This window comes from Vulpes vulpes, chromosome 10 (assembly GCF_048418805.1).
Source record: "Vulpes vulpes isolate BD-2025 chromosome 10, VulVul3, whole genome shotgun sequence".
Taxonomy (NCBI): Eukaryota; Metazoa; Chordata; class Mammalia; order Carnivora; family Canidae; genus Vulpes; species Vulpes vulpes.
In genome coordinates this window covers 53138610-53153540 of record NC_132789.1, presented here as the reverse complement: position 1 = coordinate 53153540, position 14931 = coordinate 53138610, and the positions used below count along the sequence as shown (strand labels likewise).

Sequence of the window (14931 nt, the reverse complement as noted above, 5' to 3'; positions counted from 1 at the left end):
AATCCCACATCGGGCTCCCGGTGCATGGAGCCTGCTTCTCCCTCTGCCTATGTCTCTGCCTCTCTCTCTCTCTATGTGACTATCATAAATAAATAAAAAATTTAAAAAAAAAATTAAAAATAGAACTACCCTACAATCCAGCAATTGCACTACTAGATACTTAGCCAAAGAATACAAGAATACTAATTCAAGGGATACATGCACCTCTATGTTTACATCAGCATCAACAATAGCCAAACTGGAGAGAGCCCAAATGTCCACTGACTGACAAATGGATAAAGAAGATGTGGCATATATACACAATGGAATATTACTCAGCCACAAAAAAGAGTGAAATCTTGCCATTTGCAATGACATGGATGGAGCTAGAGAGTATAATGCTTAGTGAAATAACTCAAGAAAGACAAATGCCATATAATTTCACTCAGATGTGGAATTTAAGAAACAAAACAAAGAAAGAAGCAAAGGGAAGAAAAAGGCAAATCAAGAAACAGACTCATAACTAGAGAGAACTGATAGTTATCAGAATGGAGGTGGGTAGAGGGATGGGTTAAATAGGTAATGGGGATTAAGGAATGCACTTGTGATGAGCACTGGGTGCTATAGAGAAGTGCTGAATCATTATATTGTACATCTGAAACTAATATTACACTGTATGTTAACCAACTGGAATTTAAATAAAATCCTAAAAAAATACTGCTTTGAGAGGAAGAAGGGAAATGGGGTAATAATTGGAGGGGGATGGGAACAACAGAGGCACTTTTTTTGAGATTGAAGATAGTAAAGTATTTTTGTATGCTGATGGGATTGGTCCAATAGAAAGAGAGAAACTAATAATGTCAGAGAAAGGAGATAATTGCAGAAGCAAAATTCTTGAGAAAAGGAGATGGCATAGGACCCAAAGAAAATATGTAAGAATTTCCCTTTTACAGGAGCAGAGGTACTTCATAGATTTTAACAGAATATAAAGCAAAGCATATAGGTACTGATATGGGGAGATGAGAAAACTTCATGTCTGACTGCTTCTATCTCCTCTGGTTCAGTATCTGAAAATAGTGAGTCCATTTATCTAAATTCCTACACACCCTGCCTAGGCCCTCCCAAGTGAGTAGGCCCTGTGAACAATAAGGAAACCTCGGAGTAATAAGGGGAAGCATGCATACAACATACTCTAGTGTATAACCCAATAAGGCTTCTCTTAGTGTAGTGGTTCCCAAATTGTGGTCTCTGGAACAGGAGTAACAGCATTCTTTAGGAATTTGTTAGAAATGCAAATTATCAGTCCCTACTCCAACCTACTAAATTAGAAACTCTGGGGATAGGACCCAGAAACCTGTTTAAATAAGTACTCTTGGGGGGATCCCTGGGTGGCTCAGGAGTTTGGCACCTGCCTTTGGCCTGGGACGCGATCCTGGAGTCCCGGGATCGAGTCTCGAGTCGGGCTCCTGGCATGGAGCCTGCTTCTCCCTCCTCCCTGTGTCTCTGCCTCTCTCTCTCTCTATGTCTATCATAAATAAATAAAAATAAATAAATCTTTAAAAAAATAAGTACTCTTGATATTTTAAGAAGTTTGAGAACCACTATCTTTGCAGAATGCTGAGGGTTTCTTGGAAGATCGATATAGCAATTTCTTAGTTACAAAAATGTCAGAAGGATGGGACGCCTGGGTGAGCAGTTGAGCGTCTGCCTTTGGCTCAGGGAGCGATCCCGGGGTCCTGGGATATGGTCCAGAATTCAGTTTCCTGCAGGGAGCTTGCTTTTCCTTCTGCTGCCTTTGTCTCTGCGTCTTGTGTCTCCCATGAATAAATAAATAAAATCTTTTTTTTTTAAGATTTTATTTATTTATTCATGAGAGACACAAAGAGAGAGAGAGAGGCAGAGACACAGGCAGAGGGAGAAGCAGGCTCCATGCAGGGAGCCCAACGTGGGACTCAATCCGTGGTCTCCAGGATCAGGCCCGGGCTGAAGGCGCTAAACTGCAGAGCCACCTGGGCTGCCCAATAAATAAAATCTTAAAAAAAAAATGTCAGAAGGAAGAGCTTTTCATGATAAACCTAAATATATGACAAATGCTTTAAAAGTACCAGCTATGTTAACTTCTTCTCACCTATCTTTGGCCCAAAGGCCAAGCACAAGTCCACAACACAATCCCATGAATATGACAGAAATCACTCCATGAGATTCAGGCCTCAGATGAAACTGATTCACTGAAGAAGGCTGATTTTAAATTTACAAACATGCACTTTGGAGAAAAAAAAAGTACATAACAAGATAGAATTAAGGGAGATATCACAGAAGATGCTTGATTTGGATGGAGTCAAACAGACTGCAGTTCCATCAGTAGAATCACCACTCACTAGTGTGTGATCTTGAATAAAATACTTAACTTTCCTAAGCTCAATTTTCTCATTTAAAAATATGAAGATGCCAAAATCTTACAATGGAAGGGAGTCCATGACTATAATCCATTATGATTAAAGAGTCTAGAAGTAGTCTCCAAGTTGCCATGTGCTGTATCATGTGACTCTGGTCACAACAGGTTGGACCAGTAGCTTTAGATTAATAGTGCAACATTCCTATACTTCAGAAAGTGTGACTATGTCATGGTAGAGACAGTTTTCTATTTTATTCTGTACCCAAAAGTAACCAGAACCATCTCTGTTTCTTTGCAATAAATACATTATTACCTAATAGGGTGGTTACGAGAATTAAGTGAAAGAATGTGAGTGTAATCTTTAACACAAAGACTGGCACATAACGCTCAGAAATATAGCTATTTGTTAGTATTGAGAGCTCCAGAGCCATTAGTGCCAAAGGTGAAATAAAAAAGCCTCAGCATTCAAAACGAAACCACACACTTACCAGCCCCAAAGTAAATGAATATAGTTGCAGAGTCATGAAGCCTCACTCTGCAGGGCTTTTAGCTTTGAGGCTATGAAACATATGTTCTAGAGGCTTCAGTCCAGAAGAACTCAATAAACTCCTAACCTGAGGTTTTCTCTTGTATTACTTTGTATGAGTAGAAAGTTTGTTGTTGCTTTCTGGCATGGAGATAGGAGGAGCTATATTAGAACTTTTAGAATATGTTGCACAGAAGTTTTCCAGCATAATGGAAAAGTGGGGCCATGACTGGATTTAGGGTATGGAAGATTCTGAAAACAGAGAGAGGGGCTGAATATTAGCAAAGAAAAACTGGCCTTGGAGCAGTAGAAGGATACAGAGAAACGATGACCAAAGAAGATGGCCTTGATGAGGAGAATCTAGAACAGAGAGTCCACATCCAACTTAATCTACAAGTTTCCAGGGCAGCGCGGGTGGCTCAGCGGTTTAGCGCCACCTTCAGCCCAGGGCCTGATCCTGGAGACCTGGGATGGAGTCCCATGTCAGGCTCCCTGCATGGAGCCTGCTTCTCCTGCCTGTGTCTCTGCCTCTCTCTCTCTCTCTCTCTCTCTCTTTCTGCATGTCTCTCATGAATAAATAAATAAAATCTTAAAAAAAAAGTTCCCAAAAGTGTAAATGGACACTGAATTGTATTTTGAAGGTCAAGGCATCACATCAAATGAGACTGGTGACTGAATGTTGGGAATGAAAAAAAAAAATGAAGGCTTGCCAGTAAGTTCGGTAGAGTGAGGAATGGTGATGCCACTGCGAGAGTTAGTGGAACCTTTTTTGGTAGAAGGCCTGAATTCATTTTTTGATTTCTCAAGCTTGAGGTGATCAGGGGATTTTTTCAGTGGAAATGGTTATAGGGCAGCATCAATATGGGACTGGAACTCAGGTAAATGGAAAGAAGATGAAGCTGAGATCAACAGAGAGGTAAGCTCTGAAGCCATGACATCTTAAAATACAAGTTCTCAAGGGGGTATAGAGGAAGAAGAATAGAAGTCCAAGGCCCAAGTCTTGGAAACTGCCCTACATCTAAGGGGTGTGTCTAGTAGTGATAAAAAGAGCAGACCCAGGGAAAGCAAGAAAAGTAGTTGATAAGTATCTGGAGAGCCAGGCTAGTGCTAAGCAACAAATGCCAAGGGAAGACATTTTCCTTCAGCAATGGCTTCTACGTGGTAACATCTGGAACAGAAAGAATACTGATGTCAACAGCAAAGCACAATAATGTGGAAGCAACACAAGTGAGTTCAGAACACTCTGGGTGGCCTTTGTAGAGCCTTTATCTCCCACAGTTAGGCTAAAGTTCATTTGGCAAGACCCAGGTAATGACTGATGGCAAGTGTTCACTAACACTGATGCAGGGAGCAAACTGGTGGGACAGACGTAGCACTTCTCTGAGATCTGGGGACTTACCTAGCTCATCCCAGAGTTGCCTGCACTTATCTGTCATGCTTGTTCCTTGCTGCCTCCAGAGTGTGAGTCGTGGGTCAGCCATAAACTGCTCAGTTATCAGCGTCAGCATCCTGGCTCCATTGGAATCCCTCATCCGCAGCATCTCTCGAACCTGACACATAAGGAGGGGCCAGGGGTTGGTGACTGCACATCATAAAAAAGCAGGAGGAGAAGGAGGGGAGGAGAAGATGAAGTATCCAAGCATAACATACCCAAAGAGCCAAAAAGAAGGCTTCTTGTTCTATAAGCAAGTTCTCTGCATATATCAAGAAAGCCTGCTATGCACAATGAGATGCTACTTCATATCCACTAGGATGGTTAGAATCAAAAAGTCAGATAACCACAAGTGTTGATAAAGACATAGAGAAATTGACCCCTGAAACACTGTTGGTGGGACTGTAAAATGATGTAGCCACTTCAGAAATCAGTATAGTAGTGTCTCAAATGACTAAATGTAGAATTATATGACCTATCAATTCCAATTCTAGAGAGATATGAAAACACCATATAGAAACGTCCATATAGAAACTTGCATGAGAATGCTTAAAAAGGCATTACTTTTAATAGCCCAAAGGTGGAAATAATCCAAATATCCACTAACAGAGAATAGATAAACAAAAGTGGTATACTCTACAGTGGAATATTATTCAACCACAAAAAGGAATTAAGTACAGGTAATGTTACAACATGGATAATCCTTGAAAATATTATGTTAAGTTAAAGAAGCCAGTCACAAAAGACTATATTTCATTCCTAGGAAAGCCCAGAATAGGGAAATCTATAGAGACAGAAAGGAGATTAGTGGTGGCTTAGGGCTGGGGGCAGGGGAGTGAGGGATAGAGAAGTGACAGGTAAGGGTGCAGGGTTTCTTTTTAGAGTGATAAAAATGTTCTAAAATTGGTTATGGTGACTGGTGCACATATCTTTGAATATATTAAAAAACACTGAATTGCACACTTGAAATGGGTGAATTATCTCACTAAAGGTGTTAGGAAAAAAAAAAAAAAAGAAAGTCTGCTGTGAGAGCCCACAGTTCCAAAATATCACATCTCTTCAAGGCCTCATCCAGCAGCTTTGGGTTCAAAGTACAGAGTTGGTGGCTTCCTTACTAAAACCCCCAGCAATGCTAACTTATTTAGAGTGGAGCAGAAGGAAGAGGACTACCAGGGTGAGGTAGTAGAGGCTGGGGGGTCCCTGGATGCCACCTGCTCTGGATTAGGTCTGCTCTGATTAGCCCTCCCATTAGTTTTCAAGCATTCAGTATAGATAGATCAAGTGAGCTAACTACAATGCAAGAAGCCAGGAGTGTGGTGAGCCCAGTTTACTTAAAGGAAAAAAAGTACCTTTCATATCTTACCTTGGCAAACATTGAATTGAGCTGCTTTCCAGAGCCATAGTAACCACCCTGGGAGAGAAAGAGCTTCACTTGTTCTTTCACCTGTTCTTCATCCAAATGCCAACAGTTCTCATCATCAATGCTGGCCCCAGCTGTGGGGTCAGGGGCACCTGCAAGGAATGGGAATGGTGAAATGAATCCCCTGAATTCATATGCTACACACTTGGCAGGAGGGGTACTCTGTGAGTATATTAAAAAATGGATGGCTTATTCTGCCTTATTCTGGGCTTCGTCAACTGTGTGGTCCTAAATAAATATAAGAGGGCCAATGCTAGTTTCACATGCACTGATGTCTCCGTCATATCCCCTTCCAAGGTCTTCAAATACCATTCTAGGGGGAAAAATCCCAGAACGAAATGCCCAAACATGAAAATAGTGATGTATTTTTTTTTCCTAGGAGGGTGACACTTATTTTTTTCTTCCTTTTGCCCTTCTATGAAGTTCAAATAAACCTGAAAATACAGGTTAAAAAATTCTTTTTTTAAAGTTCATTACAAAATTGTAGCTTCTTGGCAGCCAACACTTCTAAATTTCTAGAAACTTGATACAAAGTGACAAAATTTTATAAATTTATACTCAAAAATATCTTTCATTTCTGGACTCACTGCAACACCTGAAAACAGTTTTAGTTATTTACCCATCCCTCTCCCTTAGTGCCCTGTTAACTGCTTGCTCACAGTTGAATCACCAATAGCACAGGGATGGTAATGTGACAGGCACCTAGGAAATATTTATGGAATGAAAACTCTATCTTCTCTTTTTCTTTTTTAAAGATTTTATTTATTTATTCATGAGAGACAGAGAGAGAGAGAGAGAGGCAGAGACACAGGCAGAGGGAGAAGCAGGCTCCATGCAGGAAGCCTGACACAGGACTAGATCCCAGGTCTCCAGGATTACACCCTGGGCCGAAGGCGGCGCTAAACTGCCGAGCCACCCAGGGATCCCCTTCTCTCACTTTTTCAAAGACAGAATCCTGTGTTAAGTTTTTAGAAATCTGTCTTCAAGTGATACAAGGGTATAAAACACTCTACAGGTGTGATCACATGCAATAGATTATAAATTCATGTCATGTTTCATCAGTCTACTTTTTCTTTTGTCTTCCTATATCAAAGTCCTGTTTAAATGAAATTCAAGTCTACACAGAAAATCTGCTCTTTTGCTGAGTTTTAGTGCATCTGATTCTCCACGAAATCAGGTGGGTTCACAGTTCAGTTATTTTACAAGTACTAATTAATACATTTGATTGTCCAATTTATGGTTATCTACTTATATGCTACTTTTCTTCAAATGTATTTTTCTAGACACAGTTCTGATTATGTCACTTTCCCACTCAGAAATCTTCAATGAGATGCACCATTTTTATCATATTAAGTCCAAATGCCTTAAGCTTGGCATTCAAGGCTCTCCATGCTCTGGCCTTATCTTTCAATTCTAGCTTTGTCTACCCTATATTTATGCTGTTTCATCTAGAAACTTAGTGCTCCCAGAAGTCAATCACATTTCCTTATGACTTTACTTAGTCAATCACATTTCCTTAGGACTTTACTTCTGCTTTTTCCTTTATTTCTTTCCCCCTCCTACAACCTGTTCTTTGGCCAAACAAATAATACTTCTTACTGTCAGTATTCAGCTCTAGTCAGGGCTGCAATGAGCAATGGAAACCATAAAATAAGTATACAGAAAGGCCAACATGCTTTATGTGCTACTCAGTTCATTTAGCAGGAGAGGTTCTTTTTATCCTCTCATTGAATTAGCCATATAACCCGTTTCCACCTGTCAAAAGTATGTCCATTTTATGCTCAAATACATATAAAAGGAGCAATACTCTTAGCACTTTATTATTACTTTTCCTAAAGACCTGTTGCATTTTGTTCTATATCAGAATTGTGCATTTCTCATATATTCCCCAAACTGAAGTTTTTTAAGGGTAAGTGTTTAGTTTTGTACCTCACAGTGCCTGGCTCATTACAGCACTAAGTTAATATTCATAGAATGAACAAAAAGATGTCTCACTGGCCATCCAGATTTAAACTCCAGGTGGGCAAATAATATATCCTATACTTCATTTGTATCCCTAAACTGTCAAAGAAGAGCCATTTCTTTAGTGCTTCCTACATGCCAGAGTCTAAGCACTCTTTATACAGATCCTCACTAGAACATACTCTCCTTGAGAGCATAAATGATCTTGTTTGCTGGTATATTTGCAATGTGTAGAATAGTACCTGGCACACAGTAGGTGATCAGTGATTATTTGGTAAGTAAATTCCAATGAACTCATAACTCTATAAGGTAGTATTATTATCCTAACTTTAAAATGGAAAAACTAAAGCTTATACAGGTAAGTAATGTAACAAATGGAAAGTACATGAGCCATTATCTATATGTTGGTATCTCTTCAAAGTCTGTTTTTCTTTTTTTTTTTTTTCAAAGTCTGTTTTTCACTACAACACTAGACTTGAACCTCTAGTCTCATAGGCCTGAGCATGAAGAGCCACCAGCTGGTTTCAGGGCCCTGAACTTAGTAAAGCTGGATGGTGTGTTTGAATAGTTAAATCCTTTTTTGGCCTATTCCACTACATAGAATATAAGATTAGTCAGAATAAGGCATTTTCCCCTTAGTGGGGATAATAGAGTTCTCACCAGTACAGTGATTCTTAAATGTTAATATACAGAATAATCACCTGGGGTTTGTGTTAAAAATGCAAATTATAGAGTTTCATCTCTAATGATTCTAGTTTTCAGTAGCTCTATAAAGACAGAACTGAGATAAAATGAGGTATACTAGGTATGAACCAAGCCTGGGCTTCTGAGTATCTTGTTACCAAGGATGGGGATGAGGGAGGATAGAAACGGTGTTCCAAAAACCAGAAATGGTCTGAATACCAATTCTGACCTTTGGGTGATTCAACTAGGATACAAAAAAGTAGGAACAGGACCCAGTCCTCTCCCAGGGGAGATGGCCTTAATTAACTGACTAGAAATGTGGAGTGATACCCCCTCTAAAATCTCAAAGGGGTATGGAGAAAACTGAAGAATCTTTTGGGCCCAGGTGGTGCTAGTGGCAGCAGCTCTGGAAGAAATAAGGCACAGTTTATAAATATGCAGTGTACAGACTATAGAAAACTGCTGGGATAGGGCTAGGATAAGGCAAAGCCTTGAAATTACTAACAGTAAAATTTCAACCAGAACTTCATAAGGATTTGTTTATTTGATAGGAAAGAAAGGAAGGTAAACTATGTAAATGTTTGCTGATCTACAATGAACCCAGGAGATGAGAAATGGAGCTGCCAAAATGGATGGTTGCAGAAAAAAAAGAAAAAGGAGTCAATATTTGAGGCATCCAGATAACATTATTATAAGGAGTTGGTATGACTGTTGAAAGAATTAAAGTCATCTGGGAGAGCATGAATTGGCAAGAGGCCTCAAGAGGGATTTTCTAAGACATATTCATTTACTCAACCAGTATTAATTGAGAGCCTACTATGTGCAGGACCTGTGCCAAATACTGGATATATAGTGTCAACAAAGCAGATACAGTTCTTATCCTTGTGGAGCTGATAGATTAGTTGGGGAAAGGGGCATTAAACAAATAATTACACATAAACATATTTGTGTGAGAAGAAAGGTCAAAATTTTCCCTGAGAAAGTGGCATATAAGTGAACACCCTGAGGAATGAATTAGGAGTTGGCCTAGAAGAGTGGAGGAAATACTGTGTGTACTTTTTGCTCAAAAAAGCATAAAGTCACAAATTATTGTAGTAAGTACATTTATAATAAGGGGTAGAGAGGACAGGAAAAGTATTTCAGGAAGAGGGAAGAGTCATGTGAAAATGTAACAAAAGCCAGACCATGTAAGGTTTTGTAGGCCATGTGAAATTTGGACTTTATCCATGACAAAATCTGTAGATATAGAAAAGTTACTTTGGATCACTGTGTGGAGAATGGACTAGAAGGGAACAATAGTGGAAATGGAAAGATAAGTTAGAACTGTACAGTAGCAATCTAGGTGAGAGATTATAGTAGTTTGACTTAGGGTGATGGCTGTATCAAAAGTGAGAAGTGAAAAATGAAATATATTTTATTTTATTTATTTTTTTTGAAATATATTTTAGAGGTAAAATTAACAGGTCTTGTAATCAAATGCCTATGGGTTATAAATGAAAAAGTATTAGGGATGACTATAAGATTTCTATCATGATCCAGTGGGTAAATGGTGATGCTATTTATTGAACAAGTTTGGGGAGAAAGATAAATTCACATCTGGATATGCTGATCTGGGGATGTCTCTGTGATACGGAATAGTCAGCTGGATACAGGAGAAATAATCTGTGAGTCATAGTATATAGATGACATTTCAAGTCAAGGATGTAGCTGAGATTTCCTAAAGAGATCATGTAGAATATAAGAACAGGAGAAAAGATTAATCTGTAAGAAATGTCAAGATTAAAGGTCAGATTGTAGAGGAGGGTAGAGCATGTAGGAATGAATGAACAAGAACACAGATAATTTTAATTAGATAAACCAGGTTGGTAGTTCATAGTCTCTCCAGCTGTGGGCTGTCTCTCACTAACTCCCAGGCAAAATCCTTAAAAAAAGTCCTTTGGTTAAAAAAAGAGAGAAAAATGTTTCTATATATGTTCATGTTAGATTATTTTTATGAAAATAAAGAGATGAGTATGAAACTAATTATCTTCTGGTAAAGTGGACCCAGTCGGTGTAAATGACACATTAATGTTACAGTGTGAAATTTTCCACAGGATTGTATGAGAAATGGTAACAAGTGAAGATAAAAATAAAATATAAAGGATGTCTTTTATAAATAATTATGGAACAAATCATCATGTGGATTGAGGCTCTAAGTTAGTTAGCATTGAGGCTGTAAAAATGAGACCTGTCCTGAGGAAACTATTAAGCCTGTGGAACCAATTTTTCTTTCATTGTTAAACATCCTTTTTTAAATTATAAAAATAATACATGCTATTGTGTAAAACATAAAAGCACAAAGAAAATAAAATCCACCTATAATGCTACCAGTCATAGATCACTATTGTTCATATTATGGCTTATTTCCTTCCAGTCTTTGTGTACACATGTACATATACGCATTTACACACATTGCTTTTAAAATTACATTGAGGGATCGCTGGGTGGCACAGCGGTTTAGCGCCTGCCTTTGGCCCAGGGCGCGATCCTGGAGACCCGGGATCGAATCCCACATCGGGCTCCCGGTGCATGGAGCCTGCTTCTCCCTCTGCCTGTGTCCCTGCCTCTCTCTCTCTCTCTCTGTGACTATCATAAATTAAATAAATAAATAAATAAATAAATAAATAAATAAATAAATAAATAAATAAATAAATAAAATTACATTGATATTTAAAACTGAAATATAAATTATAAAAAGTACACAAATCTTAAGTGTACAGGTTGATGAATTATCACATAGTGATTATAGCTGTGTAACTATCACCAAAGTTAAGAAATAAAATACTACCAGCATCCCATAAGCTCTTTCACAAACACTATCTCCTTTCCTCTTCCCCCAAATTAACCACTATCCTAACTTCTAACACCAAGGACTTGTTTTTGAACTTTACATAAATAGAATTATACAACAGTTATTCTTTTGTGTCTGGCTTCATTCACTCAACATCATGTTTGTAAGATTCACCCATATTTTGGGGCTTAGCAGTAGTACTTCATTTACTTTCACTGATGTATAAACTCCATTATATGAATGTATAAATTCCATTATATGAATGTATCAATTTATTTAGTCTCTCTACTGTTGATAGACATTGGATTGTTTCTATTTAAGCTGTTACAAATCATGCTGCTCATTTCCACTGAGTAGACATTTAGAAGAATTTCTGGGTCATACAGAGTATGCATACGCTCAACTTTAGTTAGATGATAGTAAACAATTTCCCAAAGTGACTGCCACAATTTATAGCTGCAATGTATTAATTCTCACATGCAATATATTATTAATTCCAGTTGCTCAATATCTTCACCAATTGTTGCTACTGAGTTTTAAAAATGTAGACATTCTGGTGGGTATGTATTGGTATCTCAGTGGTTTTAAGTCGCATTTCCCTAATTACTAATTAGTTAAAGCACTTTTTAGTATGCTTATTAACCATTTGGATATCCTTTTTGTCAAGTGCCTTTCTGTCTTTCTGCCTTGTCAATTTTACTATTTGTAGGGGTTCTTTATTGTATTTAGGATATAAACTCTTTAAAAAAGAAAAAGGATATAAACTCTTTATTAGATATATATAGTGTAAATACCTTCTCCCACTACTTGCCTTTTTTAGTGTCTTAGGGGCCTTTTGATAAAAAGAAGTCTAAAATTTTAATGTAGTCCCATTTTCAAATCTTTTCCTACTTAAAATTTTTTCCTAACTCAAAGACATGAAGTTATTTTCTGTTATTTTCTATATACTTAATTGTTTTATTTTTCACAGTTATATCTGCAATCCATCTATGATTGATTTTTCTGTAAGATATGAGAAAGGAATCGAGTTTTGTCCCCCCCACCCCCATGAATATCTATTTGATCCAGCTCCATTTTTTGAAATGATTCTTCTTTTTCCACTGCTGAGCATTTAGTGGAGTCTTTTTACTTTGGGAACTAACATGCATTTATTCTAGAAAGTTTTCTTTTTCTTTTTTTTTAAAGATTTTATTTATTTAGTCGTAAGAGACACACAAAGAGAGGCAGAGACACAGGCAGAGGGAGAAACAGGTTCCATGCAGGGAGCCCAATGCAGGACTCCATCCCAGAACTCCAGGATCACACCCCTGAGCCAAAGGCAGACGTTCAACTGCTGAGCCACCCAGGCGTCCCTAGAAAATTTTAATTATTTAATTGAAGGGTTTCATGGAACCCCAATTACTCAAACAATGGAATTCCTAGGACTTGTTCTCTTAATTTTTGATAAATTTCTTCTCTCTTGTTTGACATCTGTCTTCTTGCTTTGCTTTACTGGAACTTTCCTTACCCTTATTTTCCATCACTTAGTTTTATAAAATTTTGCCATTATATTTGTAATTTTCATTAGTTCTTTCTGTTGGGTGAATTTGTTTCTATAGCATCCAGTTCTCATTTCATGGTTGCAATATTTTCTTTTACTCTAATGATAATATTATTAATAGTTTCTCAAAGTTTTCTTCTCTCTGGATAGTTTCTATGTCCCTCAACTTGCCTTTCTACATTCTTAACTCTGGTCTAAATCTTCTACAATATTCAATGTTCTTGACTATTCACTTCTTGAAACAACTCAGTTATTCACTCAGTTCTATACTGACTTTGATAATTGCTAGCTATTTTTTTCTCATTTCTCATTTTACTTTGCTCATACCTATATTGACTCCTGTTTTCATCACCTGTATATGCATGGCTGTGTTCATTCAATAAGCCTTATTATTTTGCAGGTATCATGCTAGGTGACAGAGACTCAGAAGTTAGTAAAACATGGTTTCTGATGCTACTCTTCAAGTTACCTTACTTGTCTCAAGGTATCCAATCTCTCTTCATGGGTAAGCAACAACTGAATCCCTGAGTAGGATGTGGTATACCAGAGAATCTCAGGGTATGGAGTTACCAAATCAAATCACAGAATATGGAGCAGTAGTAGATGTAGAAAGACAGTCTACCAAAGGGGACAAGGCAAAGTCTAGGTAAAACCACATGGGAAAAAAAGGGTTTCAAGGAAGTAAGGATCACAGCAATGCCTGGATCCATTCATGGGATTAAAAGCAGAGAGCTAGCAGTTTTAGAAATCTTATTCCTGCTCTTTAAGTCTATTTTGGTAAGGAAGAAGTTTGAGAAAGAGGAGAAGGAAGATGATCTAAGTGTTTAAAGATTTAGCAGGGAAAAGAAACATGACTTCAAGCATCTCTATGCTAATAACTCCAAAATTCTGACTTTTGACCTCAGTTGCAGATCCATATATCCAACTTTCCGAAAGAAACCTTTTCCTAAATGTTCTACAAGCATCTCCAATTTAAACTAAATTCATCTTCCTCCAAAGTTCATTCCTCCTCTTATGTTCCCTCAGTGAATGGCAACATTATCATCAAATTCATCAACGTTATCCTAGCTAGACATTCTAAGATTGTTTTCTCTCACCTTTCTCTTTTTTTTTTATTCCCTACACATCCTATATACCTGGATGTTGAATCCAGTATCTCTAAGATATCTCCATTCTCTGTCCCTCTTTTCAGTAGCATTACTGATATCAACACTGGTTATTAGAAATAGATTAGGAAAGGCCTTGTGGGGATGGCTCCGTCGGTTGGGTGTCTACCTTTGGCTCAGGTCATGATCCCAAGGTCCTGGGACTGGGTCCCACATCAGGCCCTCTGCTTAGTGGAGAGCGTACTTCTCTCTCTCCCTCTGCTGCTATCCCTGCTTGTGCTTGTGCATGTGTGTGCCCACTCTCTCTGCCAAATAAAGAAATAAAATCTTAAAAAAAGAAAAAAGGAAAGGCCTTGTGGTGTAGAAAGCTAATATTAGTATGGAATAAACACAGGTATAGATGTTGTTCCTGGGGAAGGTTGAAAATCATATCAATGCGGCAATTTAAGCCTAGTTTCAGACAAATACATAATAGCATACTCAGATGGGAAGTTCAAGGAAAGACAAAAATTGCTTTAGCAAGTGGTAAGGAGAGAAGAGAGTTGTTTTGATGACAGCAGTGGTACAAACAAGACAGGTTTATTAACTCATCTCCTTAACTGAGGTGGTCACTACAAGAAAGGTAAGAGAGCTTGGAAATAGGCAAAACTTTTAAGAAAGAGCTAATGGGAATAAAGCATGAGAACAGATCAAAACCTAGTTACTAGGTTACAGAGCAGTATTTCTCTTTGATGCTACAGACGTTGGTATGAGGCAGAACTCAGGTCTCTAAGAGCTCTAGGCTGAAGGAGGCCAGAGTAGTAGCACAGCCTCCCTATGTGGGATAAGAGATACGTGAAGCTACTCTTTAAGAGTATCATTCAAATAGAGAGAGCTCAGTTATTATGTAAACACCACAACTTTCTGTATAAAGCAAGAGGAGATAATTTCTGCTAGTTAGCAAGAGTTCCTGGAAGCTCATCTGTCTGATCATGTTTGTTTCTGAGGAGTGGTGAGGTCGTGTGTAGGACTTGATTAGTTCTATTGGACAACTAGGAAAGGCAGACCCTTTGGAACA

The 14931-nt window shown here is 38.1% G+C and overlaps 1 protein-coding gene across 1 annotated transcript in view; it reads right to left on the bottom strand.

The window, feature by feature from the left end:
* ZSWIM5 (zinc finger SWIM-type containing 5) overlaps positions 1-14931 on the bottom strand; it is a 204213-nt gene that overhangs the window by 58509 nt on the left and 130773 nt on the right. The window contains exons 3-4 of the mRNA XM_025991961.2: positions 5696-5844; positions 4300-4450 (exon numbers count right to left, since the gene is read on the bottom strand). Of these exons, the coding sequence (XP_025847746.2) occupies positions 4300-4450; positions 5696-5844 (300 nt within the window). The remainder of the gene's footprint in view (positions 1-4299; positions 4451-5695; positions 5845-14931) is intronic.